Source organism: Macaca nemestrina, chromosome 5 (assembly GCF_043159975.1).
Source record: "Macaca nemestrina isolate mMacNem1 chromosome 5, mMacNem.hap1, whole genome shotgun sequence".
Taxonomy (NCBI): domain Eukaryota; kingdom Metazoa; phylum Chordata; class Mammalia; order Primates; family Cercopithecidae; genus Macaca; species Macaca nemestrina.
The window spans coordinates 161,792,377-161,812,884 of NC_092129.1; the positions used below are offsets into that span (position 1 = coordinate 161,792,377).

The 20,508-nt window shown below is 37.2% G+C and overlaps 1 protein-coding gene across 2 annotated transcripts; it reads left to right on the plus strand.

Moving 5' to 3' along the window:
• Positions 1 to 2,899: 2,899 nt before the first annotated feature.
• LOC105482522 (prolactin) lies at positions 2,900 to 18,258 on the plus strand. Of its 2 annotated transcripts, XM_011742657.2 has the most exons (6): positions 2,900 to 2,976; positions 8,622 to 8,746; positions 11,119 to 11,294; positions 12,960 to 13,067; positions 15,274 to 15,453; positions 17,910 to 18,258. In XM_011742657.2, exons 2-6 carry the CDS (start codon positions 8,719 to 8,721, stop codon positions 18,099 to 18,101), a joined length of 684 nt encoding a protein of 227 aa, XP_011740959.1. In that variant the 5' UTR covers positions 2,900 to 2,976; positions 8,622 to 8,718; the 3' UTR covers positions 18,102 to 18,258. The 2 variants fall into 2 exon arrangements, with proteins under 2 accessions (XP_011740959.1, XP_011740958.1); XM_011742656.2 differs by lacking the exon at positions 2,900 to 2,976 and having other exon boundaries at positions 8,647 to 8,746; positions 11,116 to 11,294.
• Positions 18,259 to 20,508: the final 2,250 nt, after the last annotated feature.

Below are 20,508 nucleotides of genomic sequence, written 5' to 3' on the forward strand. Positions count from 1 at the left end.
TATCTGAGTAATTCAGAACAAACACATATACATATCTAGTGGCTGCCAGCACATACACAGTGAGTAAAATTTGTACAAGTTTTAAAGTTAAACTACTCAAGTAATATGGATAAAATCTACACACCAATGGCATGTTATAGGATTTTGATCAGAGCACTGAAAAAAGGGATTTCATTATTTTCATCATTGTTTGGGTCATCAAGGAGTTTGAAAGGTAAAAATCATTCATAATTTCACCAACAATTGCTGAGGGCCTACAAAACCTACAATGTGATTGACTGTTTTTAACCATCTAATTTGCTAACCTATAAACAAAAATTTAAAAGGTTTTGAACAAAAATAAGATACAGACCTACACAAGAAAATGCAATGAATGCTTTTTGAAACTACTTGGAAAAAGAAATTCTTTCTTGACATTTGGTATTAAAGTTCTCTTTAGATTAAAACACATAAATAATTATTTCACTGTTAACTTCATTCATGTAGCTAAGAGTTTGGAAGACGGTTATTTCACATAGTTATCTTCAAAAAATATTCTTAAATGATAAAATATGTACTCCTATATAATTGACATAACCTCAATGAGAAAGCTTTTTATAAATCAAACATGAAAACATTCTCATAATTTCATAGCTGTCTCCTACATATGTACCTATGATTTCCACTTATTCCAATGGATACTTTCTCTGTTTTCAGATGTAGCTGAAATTAAAGACTATCTGTTATTCTGCAGTTACTAACAGAAACTTATAACTTATATTCATTCACTTTGTTTCTTTATGAAATCAATTCTCCCTTCTGGATGAAACACACTATTTCTCATCTATTAAGTTAATTTTATAAGATATCAGTACCAAATGCCTGTAGAAAAGAGAACATTCAAATGCCACATCACCTCTAATGGTAATAATAGCATAGCATCTCTCAAGTGGTCGACAGATAACCTTTTATCTCTTTTTTTAATTTACAAGAATTCTTTGACTTTCATTCCACTAATGATGTAGAAGTGACAAGTGAAAAAGTTAAATGAAAATTTTATGACACATGCAAGACTCATATTAGTAAAAGAATTCTTAGAGACCAAAATGGCAGATAAATCAAAGACCAATTTGAAGATGAAAAAAATTAATAGCTTCTCATCCCTTATCTGCCTAACTCATTGAGAAATAGTCTAACAAACGTATTGTTTTTATAACATGATTTAGAATCACACTCAAATTCTCTTTGACAGTGGCCATGTTTTCTTAAAGACACTGAATTCTTCAGAACATTCCATTTATCTCTCCTCTCTTTGGAAACCCAATTACCTTGGCATTTTTCCTTGAAGTAATAATGTGTTTCAAAATGTGTATTCAAGGTCACATCTTTATCTCCTCATGAAGACTTATCATCAGCTACATAAGAAGCTCGGTGGTCACATCAAAAGGCATATAGAAGTGGGCAGACAGAACGTAAGAAGAAATATTACCAGTATGGCAGGAGAAAGACTTGGAGTTCCAGTGCCAGTTCTTTCAGTAATTAAATATGTTTACCTCACTTTCTTTATTTCTGTAATGTGATATTTGGTTAGAATTACTCCATGTTTCCTCTACCTCTAAAATACTGTGATTTAGACAAATTAGAGATTGTCCACAAGTTGAGCCTCAGGATGGTTAATCTTCTTAATGGATGAACAGATTGAAATTGAATTGAACATAGGCAGGAGAAATTGGAAGAGAAGCTATTGTAATATGCAAGTCAAGATAACCTGGAGAGAGGAGGAAAGAGAATTTTATGGAATTAGAGAGACAGAATAATTGTCACCCGCCAACTGGTTGAGTGTGATGCAAGGGAAACAAAAGAAAAGGAAATAAACACAACTCTGAGATGTTAAGTGTTGACTGAGAAGCTATTTGAGGGAAAAGATGAATCGTTAAGGATTTTCTTTAGTAATTCACTATATCTTACTTGTAGACATATAGATTGAAATGTCTAGCAGGTAATTAGTAACTCAGAAGAGAACTTAGGGAGAGATAAACAGAGCTGGGATCATCTTCCTGGGTATGACAAGTAAAGTCATGACTTTGAATAAGACAGCCAAAAGGGGCAGTATAAGGTTGAATGCCAACAAAAATTAACATAGATAAGAACTCAAGGAATTATTTAGATTCAGCCATTAAACAATCATGGTAACCAGTAAGAGAAAATAAAACAAACTCAACTATTTATATACTATTTTTGTCATATATTCTATTGTAGATGTTCTAGGTGCTTGAAATACACGCACCCATTATCTTGTGTCTTGGTTAATTTTCCCTCACATTTGCTTAATACATGCTTGATATTTTTGATCCTATTATTGAATACAAAAAGACTATAGACAGTCTCATCTCCATGTTGACTGCATATCAATACAATATCACAAAGTACTGTACTTTGCTTTAACATTTTTGCCTAGTAATAAATTTATTACTCCAGCAATTTAATTTGCTTGGTGTGATATTTTTGTACTTTAACTTCTTTAGGCACTCCATTTTAATCTAGGTTTTTCAACAGCAGCACTACCGACATTTGGATGGCATAATATTTTGTCCTGAGAGCTGCTCTGTGTGTTGTAAGATGTTTAGCAACATGTCTGGTCTCTGTTCACCAGATACCAGCAGCACCCGCACTTCCAGTTATGACAGTCATAAACATCTTCACACATTGCCAAATGTCTCTGGGAGGCAAAATCACCACCTAAGTGCTTGACCTTTGAAAACCACTCTTTTAGATTGATGGGGTTCAGAACACACTACCCCAAAATATGGCATCTTGGCATTTCAGAAAACAGCAGAAACAGGAAGTTCACTCTGTGAGCTTTTCCCGCCCTTCTCCCGTGAAGCAGGCCATAAAAGAATCCTCTGACGTTTCTATAAAGTAGGTCATAAGAACCTTCATTCCAGAAGTACCCTCAAAGACAGAGACACCCAGAAGAATCGGAACATACAGGCTTTGGTAAGTTCCCTATAGTATCTTAGATCATACTCCTTTTTGTACAATTATATTTCTACATGACTGTCCACTTTTTATCAACCTTAAGCATAAAAATACACATTTCTCTGTTTCTTTGGTTCTTCATTTCTGAAGGCTCTTTTTCATGTAAATTTATATTGAATAAATCTGTACATTTTTATTTTGTTACTGTCTTTTGTTATAGGACTGTCAGGCATGAACCTATCTATGGGCAAGAAAAAGAATCTCTTCTCCCCTACAAGCTATGTCACTTGTATATAAGCATTTAATTGGAATTTGCCATTTTTAGAGAAACTGAGTCATTTTCTTCTTTTAATAAGTAGATTTATCTTGATATACTTGATTTTATTCTGCCCCCTAATTGCATATTTTTGTGGCCTACATATCCTTTTTTTTCTATTTTCTATTAAATGGAAAGTCTTGTGTTTTGGATGTGTGTGTATGCGTATGTGTATTTTCTTTTTCTGACAACTTAAAAGGTTTACGATCTGTTTTCCATTTTTGTAAGGGTTACAGTCAGAACTTTGCATCATCTGTTGAAATCGTAACTGATAAAAATCAGCTTGACTATATCTATTGATTCTCAGATATAAACCATTTTTAAAAATGAACATGTTCATACTTCCTTCCACTTTTGATAAGTGTATTTTTAGTTTCTTTTTAATCTTATTTTCCATTTATTTTATTAGAATTAGTGAGATCCATGATTCTGTGACCTGCCTTTCCCACAAGACTTCTTCATCACCTTGAACTTCTACATTCCCATATGTCATTTAAAAGCCTAGTATTATACATGTTTTAATTACTGTTGGACAATAGAGCACTCCATCAAAGAATTAATTCTTATTTATATGTCCATTTTCTTCTAGATCCACTGTAATGGTAAGGAGCTTTCCTAAAAAATAATCCCTTTGGTTATACTGATAAGACATGAATGAATAAATAAGAAAAAAAAAACTAAGCAGATATGTCACAGCTAAGATATTTTAGACAAATTCTAACAGAAAAATGTATTGGAGGATAAAGGGTATGTAGGTTGGATTTGAAGGGTAGCATTTTCTCTGAAGAGCCTGCTCTACTTTTCAATCTGAATCTTTCAATATAGGCAAAAAAATTGGCAGTGGAGGAAGTTAGGGGTGATAGTGTGTCAGCACATGCATGGCCCTAAGCGTTGTTACAATATCAAAATACTTCTCAGCACAGACTCAACTCCCTGACTTCCCAAGTGCTCTGATTCCTCTAGACTCCCCCAGCCCCTCGCATAGGTCAACCCCTACAGTCTCACCACTATGAAACAATAAAAAAATTAATGCCTATCATTTCAGGGGGCCTCAGGCACCCTGATCTATTGCTATAGCTTTCTGTTCTATTTGATGGTGTCTGTGCTAATTAGAATTTTAAATTATAAAATTTAAAATTATCCCTGGAAGTAAGCATGGCTGAGAGTCCCATTTCCTATTAGATAATAATAAGAGATGATTAACAGATAGGTGATAGATAGATAGATAGACCAGTTGATCCCTAGCTAGAAGTAGGCATGCTTCAGCTCTACTTTCCATCAGATAAGAAATGTGTGTGCCTGTGCACATACATATAATATTGAAGTGTAAGGAACCTTTCACAAGGAAAGTTATCCACCTCACTTCTGATTAGCATACAGCTAAATATTTAATTATTTTGCCTAAAAAAAAAAAAAACATAACTCTTAAAGAGTGAGATTTACATTTGTGAAGTCTCTGGACACATCATCCTTAAATCTGGCATTATTTTATATCAGGCATTAAAATTTGTCCCAAGGCACACATGATTCAGAACAAGCATGTGACATATAATTCATAGAGATCTCATAGAACTAGACCAGAAGATATGAATAGTATAGCAGCAATTAAAAGAAAAAAATAAGAATTATAAGGGAAATTTCCAAATGCTTCCACTATAGTTTTCTTATTTAAAGTAGCAAATGCCCTCAAGGAACTGACAACAGATTAAGAACTTGCATTCTGGGGTTCTGAAGGGAAACTGATGATCTCCAAAGCCCTAGCAAAAACAAACACTGAACAGGAACATTTCCAAAAGAAAACAAAAGCATATCTTATTATTGTTAAAAGAAAAAACTTTAGAAGAATTGATTTTAGCAGGGTTTAAATGAGCAAAGAGACAATTAATGAATGAGGCAGCACCCTAAATGAGTAATGGTTTAGAAAGCTCCTCCCTGCAAAGTGGGCGGGCAGTATTTACAGACAGAAAAATAAAATGACAAACAGAAATAGTGTCATTGATTACAGCTCCTCCTTTGCCTTACTTGGACATGTCTGAGCAGTTTGTAGCCTGTAACTGGCTGAAAGCTCAGCTGCTAAGATTGTCCAAGACTCAGCTACTTGTTACAAGAATATATTCTTAATTTAGGTTGCAGTTTGTTTACATACTAAGTTAGATTGCAGTTTACTGAAAATGGGGCAGCATTAGGCCAAATTCAATTCCACAATATGTATGAAGTTAATCTAAATAGTAGGATGTAATTAAGGCATTGCATTTTGCTTATTCTAAAAATAGTGCCATTCAAAAAAAACACTATTGATCTTTTCTCCAATGTGCCCTTTACATTGTCTAATATTTTATACTGAAAACAGCATACATACTATTTAATTTTTTAGTCCAAGCATTAGAAGATGACTATTCAGAATTTTTCAATTCATAAACAATACACCTTTAATCATTTCATATTTTGCTTTATTTAAGACAATTCACTACTAATATAAATTGAAATATCTTTGTGATACATTTATTCTGAGGATTTTTTTAACTCTTAATTTCTTTCCCTCTTTAATATCCCCTAGCATATCTTGCAGTAGACACCTCTTAAGTTATGTGAAGACATTTTTTTTTTGTTTTTTTTTGAGAGGGAGTCTCACTCTGTGGCCCAGGGTGGAGTGCAGTGGTACAATCATGGCTCACTGCAACCTCCGCCTCCTGGGTTCAAGCGATTCTCCTGCTCAGCCTCCTGAGTAACTGGTACTAGTCAGTGGGTGCCCGCCACCACACCCAGCTGATTTTTGTATTTTTAGTAGATACGGGGTTTCACCATATTGGTCAGACTGGTGTCTAACTCCTGATCTCTTAATCTGCCTGCCTCAGCCTCCCAAAGTGCTAGGACTACAGGCGTGAGCCACCGCACCCGGCCTGTGAAAGATTTTAAATATACTTTGCTTCATACATGACAGAAGGAAAAACAAAATTATTCCAAACTTAAAAACAGATAAACAGAAGAAAACACAAACTTTGTTCCAAATTAGGAATAAAAACCAACCTGATGTTACTTAATGTTAAAAATTAGAGTTCTTTAGAAAAGATGGCAAACTTGTTTATTAGTTTCAGGTACTAAACGTAGTATGGGAATTTTAGCATCATTTGAGCTATTTATTCAGCTACTTGACATAAATCAATCATCAGCCCCCAGTTTCATCACAAGACCTCAGACCAAAAATGGCAAACGAAGTTTTGTAAAGTTTTAAAACATACAACCCAATTCTTACTGAACTTCTTTATTGCTCTAAATTAAGGGCACAGTTTGATAAAGAGAAAGGCTGACAAATAAGCACACATAAAAATTAAGGTGAAAAGGGATAACATGCACAGCAGTTAGAAGAATAGGACAACTATGATTTTTGCATAAAATATGTCTTTGCATTATTTATATATTGCGATATTCCATTCACAGGAAATGTGGGGCTGTGGAGCAGCAAGGAAACACACAATAAATTTTACAGAGAAACATGTACCTCTTTGCAGTCAAATAAATCGACTGACTGCCACTGAATAAACACAGCTTAGGTTTTCTTAGATTGCTCTTATCCTGGCTATCTACAAATGTTGCAACACCTTTAAATTTTAAGATTAAGTTGTCATTGTCAGTTCTTGTAACAGATTTTCTTACTCTTAAGTTTATGGGAGAGGAGGAGAATACGGGATAATGTAAATTTCTCTGCCACACAGCTCTGCTCTCTTAATAATTCAGACTTTCACCATCCAGGGAAAAAATGAATACCTAATGTGAATATATGGAATCCTGGCCCAGCTTTCAGATTGAGAGAGTCTATGAATCATCACATTTGATGTTTATGATTCAAAATGCAGGATTGCCTTAAACTAAGGCAATTAGGAAGATAGTTTTTCAGAGACGTTAGTCTTCGTTAAGATTTCTAGGTCCCCATAAGAGCACTTAGTCAGATAATTGCTAAAGCACATATGTGGCTCTAGGAACTATGGAAAAAGTAAATGCCATAGGAAGATTATTTTTTAAATTACCTCATTCATCAGTCTATTGTAAGAGACAGCAAATTTGAAACTAAAGGTCACAGGCTGCTTTAGATGCATGGACTTAAAAATTAGAGAAAGTCATCAATAAAACTTAGTTCTTATTCATTATAATCATTTCATTTAGGAAATTTTCAAAAGGTGAATGGAATTTTTAAGCCCATGAAAGATGAATTTTTGTCACCTTAACCCCAGAGTGGCTCAGGGTCAGAGAAGGTAGAGAGATCATAAGTTAATAACAGTTTACACACTCCTATCCTTGAAAAGAGTGGAAATTACTGGCTAGAATTTCAGTTTATTACATGGTATAGCAGGATGATGGGTGTAAGTGTGTCTGTGTGTGTGTGTGTGCGCGCACGCACGTGTGTTTGCCCTGGAAAACTACTGTATCACTTCCCCAAAATAAACTCTTAAATCAGGGGTTATAGCTTGTTTGTCTTAGAAGTGGGTCCACAGGATGTTTACAAGAGAATTCATTTCCCAGCCTTCCTCACATGACTCCTGATTTTCTGTGAAGTAATAATTGTTCCTTCATTTAACTCAACTGTAGAATTATTAGGTTGGTGTGAAAGTGATTGCAGTTTTTACCATTTAAAAGTAAAGCCCAAAACCACAATTACTTTTGCACTGAACTACTTCTTTCATATTCTTGACCTTTAGTCTCTCCAGGCTCCTGTTTCTTCATCTGTAAACTGGAGAGAATAATACCACTTAACACATATGTTAAAATCAAAAGAAATAAACAGATGAAGATGTACATTGAAAGTACCATACAGATATGCTATTTTTAAAAAGACGAAACGTATTTTTAAAAAGACAAAATGTAAAAAGAAACAAAATGAGGGAAATTTAATGACAGTGTAACAGGGGACTGAAAATTCTGATTTCTCAATCCTTATTCTATATCTCTTGGTATTTAGTGTAAAAATGTTTAAATCTTTACCTAGCAATCTTGAGGAAGAAACTTGATAACTGATAATACATGAGACTGTTACTTAAGTGAAATATAATCCTATGTATTCAACAAACTGTAGAGAAATAAGATAAATTTTAAAGTAAATGACTTCTGTAGTTTTATAGATCCTCCAAACCAAACTAGTCTCAGATCTCACCTTCATCATTTCTCTCATTTCCTTTTGGCCTAATTAATCAAAATCCTTCCTAGAATGTTCATTTCTGACCAATATGTCTTCCTGAATATGAATAAGAAATAAAATACCATTTGATGTTTGAAATTATGGGGGTAATCTCAGTGATGGAAATAGATGACCAGGAAAAGGGAAACGAATGCCTGATTCATTATATTCATGAAGATGTCAAAGGTTTATAAAGCCAATATCTGGGAGAGAGAAAACCGTAAGACTTCCGGATCTCCTCTGGTGAAGTGTGTTTCCCTCAACGATCACCAACATGAACATCAAAGGATCGCCATGGAAAGGTATGTGTGACAACTCACTGGGTTGTTGGTTGTATCAACACTCCTGTCGGGGGGATTAATGTGAAATTTTAACTAATAAGAGGTTGCAGGTTTACAATGTTTAGAAGTGCAATCTAATGATTGCTCTAGGAAGCAATTATACAAGCGCACCATAGAACAGAACAATCGTTCTCAAACAGGGAAATCCTCTCTTCTCCCAGAGGCATTTGGCAATGTCAGGAGGTGTTTTGGGTTGTCTTAACTGAGGTGGGGAAGTGAGGGAAAAGTGCTATTGGTATCTAATGGATAGAGATCAGGGATGCTACTAAACATCCTTCAATGCACGGGACAGCCCCCAGAACAAGAAATTATTCAACTCAAAATGCCACTAATATCAAGATTGAGAAACTCTGGACTGGAATAAGACTCAAAGAGTCTATGGGTCCAATTTGCCACAACTCTCAAAGGGACAAAGTAACATTTTCTGGTTATCAGGCCTCTAATGTGGATTGGCCAACTCAAATCAACCTGATGAAACTTTCAATTGTGAAGCCATAAAATAGACACTAATAGCAGAATTGTCTTTTCTATTCTTTGTCAATTTGGTTCACGCCAAATGACATTTCAAAAGGAAAAACAGGTTACCTAGTAATAACTAATCACCTTTACTTTCTTGGTTGACATTTGCAAGGAAAATAAATTAGTAACAACCATAAAATTTGTTTCAAGTGAAATGAAGAACAAAAACATGTGTCTATTTTACCTCATCTTGGGCTTTAAAAATCCCTTCCATGCTAAATGTGCAGATAAATGTACTCAGAATACAGAACATCTATCCAGTTGTGAATTTCCTAGACCTGTTATTCCAATTTCTCTATCCACAAAGCACATTTTATTTACACATACAGATAAAATATACATTTGGTTTCATCATATGATTATAGTATGCATAAAATAAACTTTTTGGAAGCATCATGTTTTTGAAAAATTAAAAGTCTGTAATAGGAATCATCTCAAACAAAAATTTTATTTTACAACTAAAACGTCACTTCCTACACTAAACAATTTTTTAGGTATTTTTAAGTGTTTAGGTTTAGGTACTTTTTCACAAACTAATCTTTAGCATTTGCCTAGTTTTATCTTGGACATTTCAGATTGCATTTATTAAAGGTTTCAAAGGACTTAAGTTTTGTGATAAACACGGTTTTATATTGGGCATTCTTTTGGGGTAGTGTCACTGAAGTTAACAAGTGATTTAAATTTGGTAGCTATATATCATTTCTTTCCTTTTGAAAGTATAAGTTATTGATATGTTACAGGCCTGTAACTGTCCATTTGCTGAGATAGCAAATTGAGGACAAAGCTTTGAAAACCTTCGACAATGATCAGTGTTTTGTAATTAGAGCAGGAAAAGTGGATAAAATCAAGCTTTCTGGGGCCTCTGTTGTGATGCAATCAATCAAAGGCAAAGAACTTGTTCTTTATAAGCAATGGCAACAACCTGCGTAAACACTGAGCCATCACAGCTACTCATGCGGCCCCCATTACACAGATGCAGACTGAGAGCCCACAGGTGTACACGATGTGACAAGACGATGTGCAAAGACCACAGTATTGGCATCCTGCCTCTCTCACCCACTAATAATACGACTTGGGGAAAAATCACTTAACTTCCCTAAGCCATCTGTTTCATCAATATAATTTGATGATAATTACAAAGGCCCAGTGTATCTCACAAGGTTATTATGAAGCTCAAATATAGAAAACAAATTTAATGCTTTTGGCAAAGTGTCAAACAAATGCATGGGATTATTATGGTGAGTTAGCAGATCTAAGCTACAGCATTATTTTCATGTGAGAATTCTCTTCATACTCAGTATTAGCAATCAAACAATCATGTGTTTATTCTTATCAGGCAGGATGATAAATCGAAAGGATCAACTGTGCTGTTTTTGTTATATCAGTGTCTAAAATGTAAATTATCAGACACACCTAGTTAAAAAAACATTACAAACTCCTGGACAGCCTGACTGCTTAAAACCTGCAGAAACTCCCAAGACATTAAACTATCTTAAGAGAATGACCTGAACACCCTAGCTCAGAATTAATTTAAGCTCCAAATATTTGCAAAGTAGAGAAGCACTTCTGGGAACCATACAAAAATGCAGGAAGTAACCCACTTCTCAAACTATATATCTGTGCAAACACAATTATATATATATCTACATTTACATAGTGGAAGGCATTGGTTCTTCCCCCATCCCAGCCATTACAGTGCCAAATCAGGCAGCTGAGGGCAGTGGGGAGCAATAAGGCTTTCCTCGGCAGGATTTCTTTTGAGAACCTCCGTGGAATAGATCATCTCAGAGTGGTTCGCATTCTTATTTAAGCAGGGTCCCTCCTGCTGCTGCTGGTGTCAAACCTGCTCCTGTGCCAGAACGTGGCCCCCTTGCCCATCTGTCCTGGTGGGGCTGCCAGATGCCAGGTGACCCTTCGAGACCTGTTTGACCGCGCAGTTGTCCTGTCCCACTACATCCATAACCTCTCCTCAGAAATGTTCAGCGAATTCGTAAGTACCATGCTTCTGGCTTCCTCCCTGAAGGAGACTTCCCATGATCTATTGGGCTCTACTACATGTTAACCTAGAAAACCTCCCAAGCCAAATTTCAAATGTTACACTTTAACATGTGAAAGAAGACACCAGCTCATAAGATGTGGAACAAGAAGAAAGGGACAGTGCCATGAAATCGCAAAGATTCTCAAAGAATGTAATGACTTTTAAATTTTTTCTTTAATTCACTTTATTTTTTAAAAATAAACAACATTTAAACACCTGACCTAAAGCATGCTTAGCTGGGGCTGAGGAGAAGGAAGAGTGTTGATTTCTTATTCTTGAATGTAGAGGTCAGACTCCACAGGCATTCTTCACTTAGCACAGAACAGATATCCAATAACGAAGAACTGCACTGCAGTGAATTGGGTGGATTGAATAGAATTAAACTGAGTTGAATCCATGCTGGGGAAAATAAACAATTAATAACTTTTCAAAAACCCCAAAATGCTAGAAATCATTTTTCTGGGATTTTCAGTGTATGGGTTTAAAATTACAATAAAGGACTAGTTTAGAATTGGAAACCAGTGCTTTTTTCTTTCTTTTCCTCCCTTCCTTCCTTCCCTCATTCCTTCCTTCCTCCCTTCCCTTACCCTTCCTTCCTTCCCTCTCTCCCTAGTTCCCTCCTTTCTTCCTTCTTTCCTTCCTTCCTTCCTTCCTTCCTTCCTTCCTTCCTTCCTTCCTTCCTTCCCCCCTTTCTTTTCTTTTTCAGAAATATGTACTCTATTTCTGAATAACCTATTTTGGAAATCATAGGTTAACTCTTCCAGGTCAATCAAGGAGCAGACAATAGATTACTGCTTTAATAAATCAGGGGCCTCCATAGAGAATAAAGGTACATTTATAAAATTATTTTTACTCTCTGATTTCTCTTTCATCCTCCATTTTTGACTGGCCATCTTTTGTCTTCCAAATCTTCCTAGTAATTCCTTTGGACTTTTATAAGTTTTGCTAAAGACTAGTCTTTCCTGTCAATTTGTTAGCTCATTTTTTATTCTGCTCTTATCCTCAGTCCATTGTTTATATTTCCTAAAATTGTGTGCCCTGTGTTTCTGACTTATTTTGTCATAATAAAAAAAAGTTGTATTCCATGTCTATCATGAATTTAGTAAGGTACAGGTGTGTGGACTCTGAGAAACATTTAGAGAAAAGTTATAATTTTACAATGCCTATTAAGAGAAGTCTATCAGTTTGGGCCCACAGTAAATAAGAGATTAAATGAATACATGTAAATACATTTGCACTATGGCATTTGGCTCAAATGCTGAAGAAAGATGATTCTCAATACAAAATGTATTGTTTCATATTTTTGGTATCTTTAGCATTTGCTTTCCAAATAGTAACTTGTGTGACTTGTGTGAATGGTAAAAGTAAACAACAAGAGAATTGCAAAGAAGGGAAAAGATTGAGATTTATGAAAACTAGATGAAAAAATGAGTTTACAGAGATAATGGGGGGAAGTAGGCAAAAGGGTTACTTTCTTAATTCTTTAGTTTTCATTTTTATGTAGCTCTAAATTTTAAAAATTACACATCTGTCAAATGTATTAGTATTCTGGTAATGGATTCATTTATTCAATGCCCAAACAACCCCAACTAATTGAATTTGTCTCATCATTTCCAGGATAAACGGTATACCCATGGCCGGGGGTTCATTACCAGGGCCATCAACAGCTGCCACACTTCTTCCCTTCCCACCCCCGAAGACAAGGAGCAAGCCCAACAGATCAATGTGAGTCCTTCATCCAGGCTTTGCACCAAAACAACTAAGGCAGTACACCGTATTATCATGGTGATAGGTTATTAGAGGTGCTGTAATACAGTGGTAATTGTACATGCAGAGAAAAATATAGGAAGAATAAGCAATCGAAAAATTACATTATGTAGTTGACAAAATATGAGTCAAATCAAATGCTAAGTAAAGATGGTAGTGGCAATCTAAATAGCAGATCCGTACATTGTCCTTGCAGATAACATTATTTTAACCAATGCCTTTTCGCTAGGATTGTATATATACTATATGAAAGTTTGAACTGAATTCGACTTCTGTGGGTAAATATACATTTATGCATATGTAAGAAAAACAAATGCAGTTTTATTTATTACATGTTACTCGTGACTTCTACATCAACAGCATGTTACATTACTGACCCCTGCACTATTGGAGCCATCTCTTCTGGACTTTCAAGACTCTATTCTGGTTCTATTTCTGCTTCTCTGACACCTACTTTTTCATTCTTCACTGACTCTTCTGCCCTGTCTTACTTTTTCGTTAAAAGTCACCACTCCCCTCACAAAAAAAAACAAAACAGATCCTGTAAAACATAATATTTTACTTTTCACAGCTACAACAATTGCCACTGTTCTGATGACTACCAAGTCTGTGTATCAGACCCAATCATGTATCTCAGCTTCAATCTTCTGTTGCTGTAATTTCTCCCTTTTGGTTGTCTACCATAATCACAGCCTTAACATGATTTAAAACAAACATCTTTATATACATGCCCCCTACAAATTCAACGTATTCTCCATTTACAATTTTAGGAATGGTACCAACATTTCTGTCTGCTATGTTCATTAATAATAATTATGATAATAAGAGAAGGAGGAGAAAGAGAAAGGGGAGAAGGAGGAGGAAGAGGAAATATTTATTGAGATCTACAGGTTGAGTTATCACTAATCAGAAATCCCAAATACTCCAGAATCCTAAGTTTTTTTGAGCACCTACATGATGCTAAAAAAACAAAATGCTCATGGGAGTATTTCAGATTTTAGATTTTTAAATTAGGAATGCTCAAATTGTACCACATTGCCTGGCACTTTATGGGCATTACTGTATTTAATCCTCATAAAAATCCTGTAACATGAGGTACTGTTATTACACTTACTGAGATAAGGAAACTGAGGCTCAGAAAGGCTATGGAATTTGTACCAGTCACATGGCAAATAAGCAGTGAGCCTGGGCTTCATTCAATTCACAACCCTTACTCTTAATCATTGTGTTGCAATGCTCCCAGAAAAACTACACTGACACTCACTTTATGGCCTGTACCTCTTTATAGCTTCTTTCTTTCATATCCTCGTACATGTTTCCATTGCAATGTCCATTTATTTCTTCTTTATTCTTTTTGTTACCACTAGACTAGTTCACGTACTTCTACAAAGTAAGCATTTTACATCAGAGATAATCAGCTACTTGGAGTCTCCTACACGATCCTGGTAGTAAGCAAAAACTGGGCAGCCAGAACGCCATTGTGAATTCCATGGTTATTCCAGATAACATTGGTTGCATCTTACTCGCCTGCATAAGCCAAGAGAACAGACTGCTCTGCCAGCAGCATGGGGCAGGGGTTGTATTGATCAAGGAAAGCATGTTGATGAATTCCATGTCATCTTCATTGTCTCTTCGTTCTAGGATCCCCAAATAAAGCTACAAATCAAAAATTATGAATAGTTTGATGAACAATTTGATTCATTAGTATGAATGAATGCTTGGATGGGAGTGATTTGGGCCCCTTGACATGGACCCCAGTGGAATCTATTTCTCACAAGTCAGATACTCTGGGCACCTACTGAATTCCAGCAACACTTTAGTTTCTCCCCAGGGACAAGCAAATCGATCAAATACAAAAGATCTTGCTAAGTGGACAGATGGTAGAATTTCAGAGGAAAAACAAAATTCTTCATTTTATCAATTAGAACACTTACTAGAAAAAGTGGTTATTGAAATAAGCCAGACTTTTTTTTAATTTTAGCAAAGTTTAGGCCAATAGTTTAAATTTTACATTTCTACAACTTCTATCACCTAAAGAAAAATATACCTACACATAGGAATAAAAAGAGATATTTTCGTCCAGCCTCTCTAAGCAAAAATCACATGTAACTAACCCCATTGTACTTTACCTATTTTAATGCAATTGTTCTATATGGTTTCATAGCAAAAAGACTTTCTGAGCCTGATAGTCAGCATATTGCGATCCTGGAATGAGCCCCTGTATCATCTAGTCACAGAAGTACGTGGTATGGAAGAAGCCCCGGAGGCTATCCTATCCAAAGCCGTAGAGATTGAGGAGCAAACCAAACGGCTTCTAGAGGGCATGGAGCTGATAGTCAGCCAGGTGAGTAGCCTCCTGGTGCTTCTTTGTTTTTCTCATTAATATAAGCGGTGACCTCTGTGATGAGAAATATTTCCCTTTGAAAGAAGAAAATTTCAGCATTCCATATTCTAGACCGCTGTTAAATAAAGCAAGAGCCTAGTCATTCATAGTCATAGATTCTAATGTAAATGAATCTTAGAATGCTATTTGACAGATGTCACTTTCCCTACTCTATATGCAAAACCACAGACTTGCCCCTTCCTGAGGACAGGAAGTTAAGTGTTTTCAAGGGAGAGAAAACTAGAGAATAGAATCTGCAAGATACATGTTTTCTGCAGAGTATCCCAGGACACCCACTATTGAAAATTCTGGTCAGATGCTTTCTCTTTTCTCCCCTTACCAGAGGATGAGAGTGGGATGGGAGAAAGAAGAAAACCAAAATCAGATTAGATGGTCCCGCAGCCACTCACCCCGATCTGCTGCGCAGACTTGTCAGGGAGGAGCAGATATTAACATGACAAGACAATGACATCAGTGCACACAGGTTGCATTGATTTCAGGGGATCCCACAAGCACTAGATGGCAGGGAGTCACAAAAGAAGGGGATATATCTTTTCTGGAATGTTTTTGTTTTATAATTTATAGAAAGTTGCCTCATTCTAAATTTTGTTTTTTCTTGGGACTCCAAAATCAAAACTCATGTCATTGTACTTAATCTCCCCCAAATAATCTGTCATATTTAGATTGTGTTAGTATTTGCAATAGATATCTCCATTCAGATGGGATAATTTCAACATTAGTGAGATAATACCTAAACAGCTTCTGAGGTTTTCAAGGATAATGTACCATCTAAAGAAAAATATATGATTATAGGAATAATAACAGGAACAATTTTGTATTTCTCTTTTTGTGTACTAAGTACATGTTATCATGTATCATTTTTGTTATTTTCATGGGAGAAAAATATGTCCAAAACAAACACAAAGTACATATTAACCTTGGAATGTATGATTACTGTAAACCTAATTTCTGAGGTCACTAATTTGTTCTATAGTACTCCATTTTCTGTTCTTTTTTCTCTACCACTTATTTATTTATTCTTGTTCATATCATTATCCCTTACACAGTAAATTTTGTCTTAGGGCTCAAGTACCAAAAATTTAAAAATAAAAACATAAAGCCAGTCAATGAAAACACACACACAGGCATGCGCGCAGACACACACACTTTAAATTCCAATAGGGAATCCCAGATTTGAAAAATATTCTCACTCTGTAGAAAAAGGTTTAGTAGATCCGTGTCTACATGCAGATTTATACCTAATAGCTCTCCAAACTAGCTGACATCCCTAAAGTTGCTAAAATGGTTACTTGGTCTCTAAGAACTCTGGGCTTTCCTGGTTTGCAAAGGCTTATAGAGTGTGAAGAAACATAGCATGCCCCTGTTGTGCTGTTCAGCCTCCTTTTGTTATCACAGCCATGCCCCCAACCCTACCACACAGCCCTCACCACTGAAGGGTTGCTGCCGGCAACCCCCCGACCTTTTGTTTTTTTTAGACAAGATCTCACTATGTCACCCATGCTGGGGTGCAGTGGCGTGATCACTGCAATCTCTGTCTCCCGGGTTCAAGCGATCCTCATGCCTCAGCCTCCCAAGTAGCTGGGACAACAGGCGTGCACCAATAGGCCTCGGTAATTTTTGTGGGGTTTTTTGTAGAGATGGGGTTTCACCATGTTGGCCAGGCTGGTCTTGAACTCCTGACCTCAAGCCTCCCAAAGTGCGTGAAACAGTGTAAGCCACCCTGCCCGGCCTGTACCCCTTTCTTGTAGGTGCTTTTCCCAGCACCTCCCAGCCCAGGGACCTCAAAAGAAAGCAATTGTTTCCCCTAGAAATCTGAGGAAACGAAAATCTCCTGACTGCTAAGCAGCTTTTCTTAGTCATGGTCATCACTAAATTATCTGTACCCCAAAGCATCAAGTACAAGTACAATCTTCATCTTTTTTAAAGTTTTTGGAACATACACTAGATAGGGAATAGATTGAGTTCAAAGCAGGAAGAAAATAAAGGATGTCAGGAAGAATAAAGCACGAAGGATACATCAGGGACAAGACTGGGGAAATGGGGAAATGAAATAGTTCCTCGAGTGAGAGCACCGAAGTGAGCTACTCCATTGTCTCTTGGTCAAATCTATGTCGATATTTACATAGTACCTTTCCAGTTCTTCATCTGTCTACTCCTGCAAAAACATACTTCATCTGTGATCACATAGATGTCAGAAAACCTAAACGTGTATTCTGCTTCTAGTTTTTAGATGAATAGGTTTCTGATCCACTGGCCCAGATATACAAAAATCATTGCCTTTGTCTAAAACTTTACATTCATATCTCATTCTCAATTCTTAATCCAACAGTTAGAAAGAACAAGGACATACAAATGCTAATAATATGAAGAATAAGTCACTGTTTTTTTGTGATTAGGTTCATCCTGAAACCAAAGAAAATGAGATCTACCCTGTCTGGACGGGACTTCCATCCCTGCAGATGGCTGATGAAGAGTCTCGCCTTTCTGCTTATTATAACCTGCTCCACTGCCTACGCAGGGATTCACATAAGATCGACAATTATCTCAAGCTCCTGAAGTGCCGAATCATCCACAACAACAACTGCTAAAGCCCACATCCATTTCATCTATTTCTGAGAAGGTCCTTAATGATCCATCCCATTGCAAGCTTCTTTTAGTTTTATCTCTTTTGAATGCATGCTTGGGTGTAACAGGTCTCCTCTTAAAAAATAAAAACTGACTCCTTAGAGACATCAAAATCTAAAATGCCGATTTGTCAAAGTTTCTTCTCTTCTTTTAATAGAAAATCCAAAGAAAATCTATCACTCCCATTGAGAAGTTCTTATCATAATGTGTCACAAAAAACAGAAGCCAGCCTTGCACATAAGACAATTAACAGCTTACTTTAAAATAACAGTAGATTACCGTGGGTCAAGTGATTAGAATCTTAGATTATTAATCATGCAGTCATTCTACAAAGAAGATTGAATTCTCGGGGTTCTTTATGAAAGCAGGCATGTTCTGTGAGTTCACTTTCAGTGTTATGACAGACAGTATAACTACTGTGCAACTGCAGTGCCTCCAAATAGCATGAAGTTTACTGAGCAGTCTAAAAACTGTTCGGATATAAACATGACATAGCTTTCTCTTTTTCTAATAGCTGTATTCAATCATGCTCTACTAAATTCCCATCTCTTTCACATTATCTTACACACATTTTATGTTCTAGCAATTCTGGGTATAACAAGTCCGGTCCAGTCAGCTTTCAACTCCTTATTATTTATTTATTTATTTATTTATTTATTTATTTTTATTTATTTATTTTTTTAGACAGAGTCTCACTCTGTCCCCCAGGCTGGAGTGCAGTGACGCGATCTCCACTCACTGCAAGCTCCGCCTCCTGGGTTCAAGCCATTCTCCTGACTCAGCCTCCCAAGTAGCTGGGACTACAGGCACCCACCACCATGCCCAGCTAATTTTTTAGCTGTGCCCTGTCCCCAGAAGTGGAGTCTACAGAGACTGGCAGGCCTCCTTGAGCTGCTGTGAGCTCCACCCAGTTCGATCTTCCCAGGGCTTTGTTCACCTACTTAAGCCTCAGCAATGGCGGGCGCCCCTCCCCCAGCCTCGCTGCTGCCTTGCGGTTAGATCGCAGACTGCTGGGCTAGCAATGAGGAAGGCTCCGTGGGCTGTGCTAGCAATGAGGAAGGCTCCGTGGGTGTGGGACCCTCCCGGCCAGGTGTGGGATATAATCTCCTGGTGTGCCCCTTTGCTTAAAGCGCAGTATTGGGGTGGGAGTTACCCAATTTTCCAGGTGTTGTGTGTCTCAGTTCCCCTGGCTAGGAAAAGGGATTCCCTTCCCCCTTGCGCTTCCCAGGTGAGGCGATGCCTCGCCCTGCTTCAGCTCTGGCTGGTCGGGCTGCAACAGCTGACCAGCACCGATTGTCCGGCACTCCCCAGTGAGATGAACCCAGTACCTCAGTTGATAATGCAGAAATCCCCTGTCTTCTGTGTCGCTCGTGCTGGGAGCTGGAGACTGGAGTCGTTCCTATTCGGCCATCTTGCTCCGCCCCCCCTAATTTTTTGTATTTTTTAGTAGAAATGGGGTTTCACTGTGTTAGCCAGGATGGTCTTGGTCTCTTTACCTCGTGATTCACCCGCCTCGGCCTCCCAGAGTGCTGGGATTACAGGCGTGAGCCACCGTGCTCTATATTTAAATTATTTAATGCTTTTCTCGCCCACTGTGATGGATTAAAGGACCTAACAGAGAAAGCAGATGTGGTCAGTTCCTGAAACTTTTCTTCCCCCTCTCTCTTCTGGATTCCTTTACCTGTGTTGGAATGGGATAGAGGATTAGGAGAGATGAAAAAGTTCAAACATCACTGACTTAGTTAGTACTACTGTGCCCTTCCCCTTGTTGACAGGGACTGACCTTGGATTTTCTCTGAGTAGTGGGTGTCTTTCTAGTGGAGTTGATTTGTAATTTCCAAGATACCAACTGGTAGGGACACCACACAGTATAGTTTCTTTCCCAGGGGAAATGCTCTGGCTTGATTCTCCTGTTCGCCCTATAGCTCTGCCATCTGTAGCATTCTCCACCGCCTCTGCTATTGTTCCCCTCATTCTGCAGGAACTCTGTTGAAGAAAACTAGGGTGAGGTCAGCTATGTGTCAACCACTCCACAGGAAACTCATGCATCATAACCTCTCCAAGCAATGGAGTAGCAATAGGACTAGGTCATGGCTGACTCCTTCCCGAGGTCTCTACCAGTTCCCTTCTCGCATTGACATAGACACAGAGTAGATCAGAAGTTGGATTCGTTAGCAGACATTCACCTCAGGCATGAGATGCTAGTCTTTCCTTCTTTAAAATATAGTGAGTAATTATCTCTATCAGCAATTATCTTCAAGAGTCGACCTCACAAACATTCTCTACTAGGTCACTGAATTATAACACCCTCCTCAAACACCTAATCTTCTATTTATTGAGTATGGAGGGAGGTGACTGGATGAGGGTCCC

What these genes read in the sequence shown, in the direction of transcription:
- LOC105482522 (XM_011742656.2), top strand. Translation starts at nt 8,719, where the DNA reads ATGAACATCAAAGGATCGCCATGGAAAG. An exon ending in CAAAGGATCGCCATGGAAAG is followed by an intron (nt 8,747 to 11,115) that starts GTATGTGTGACA and finishes TTCTTATTTAAG; the next exon opens with CAGGGTCCCTCCTGCTGCTG. An exon ending in AGCAAGCCCAACAGATCAAT is followed by an intron (nt 13,068 to 15,273) that starts GTGAGTCCTTCA and finishes ATGGTTTCATAG; the next exon opens with CAAAAAGACTTTCTGAGCCT.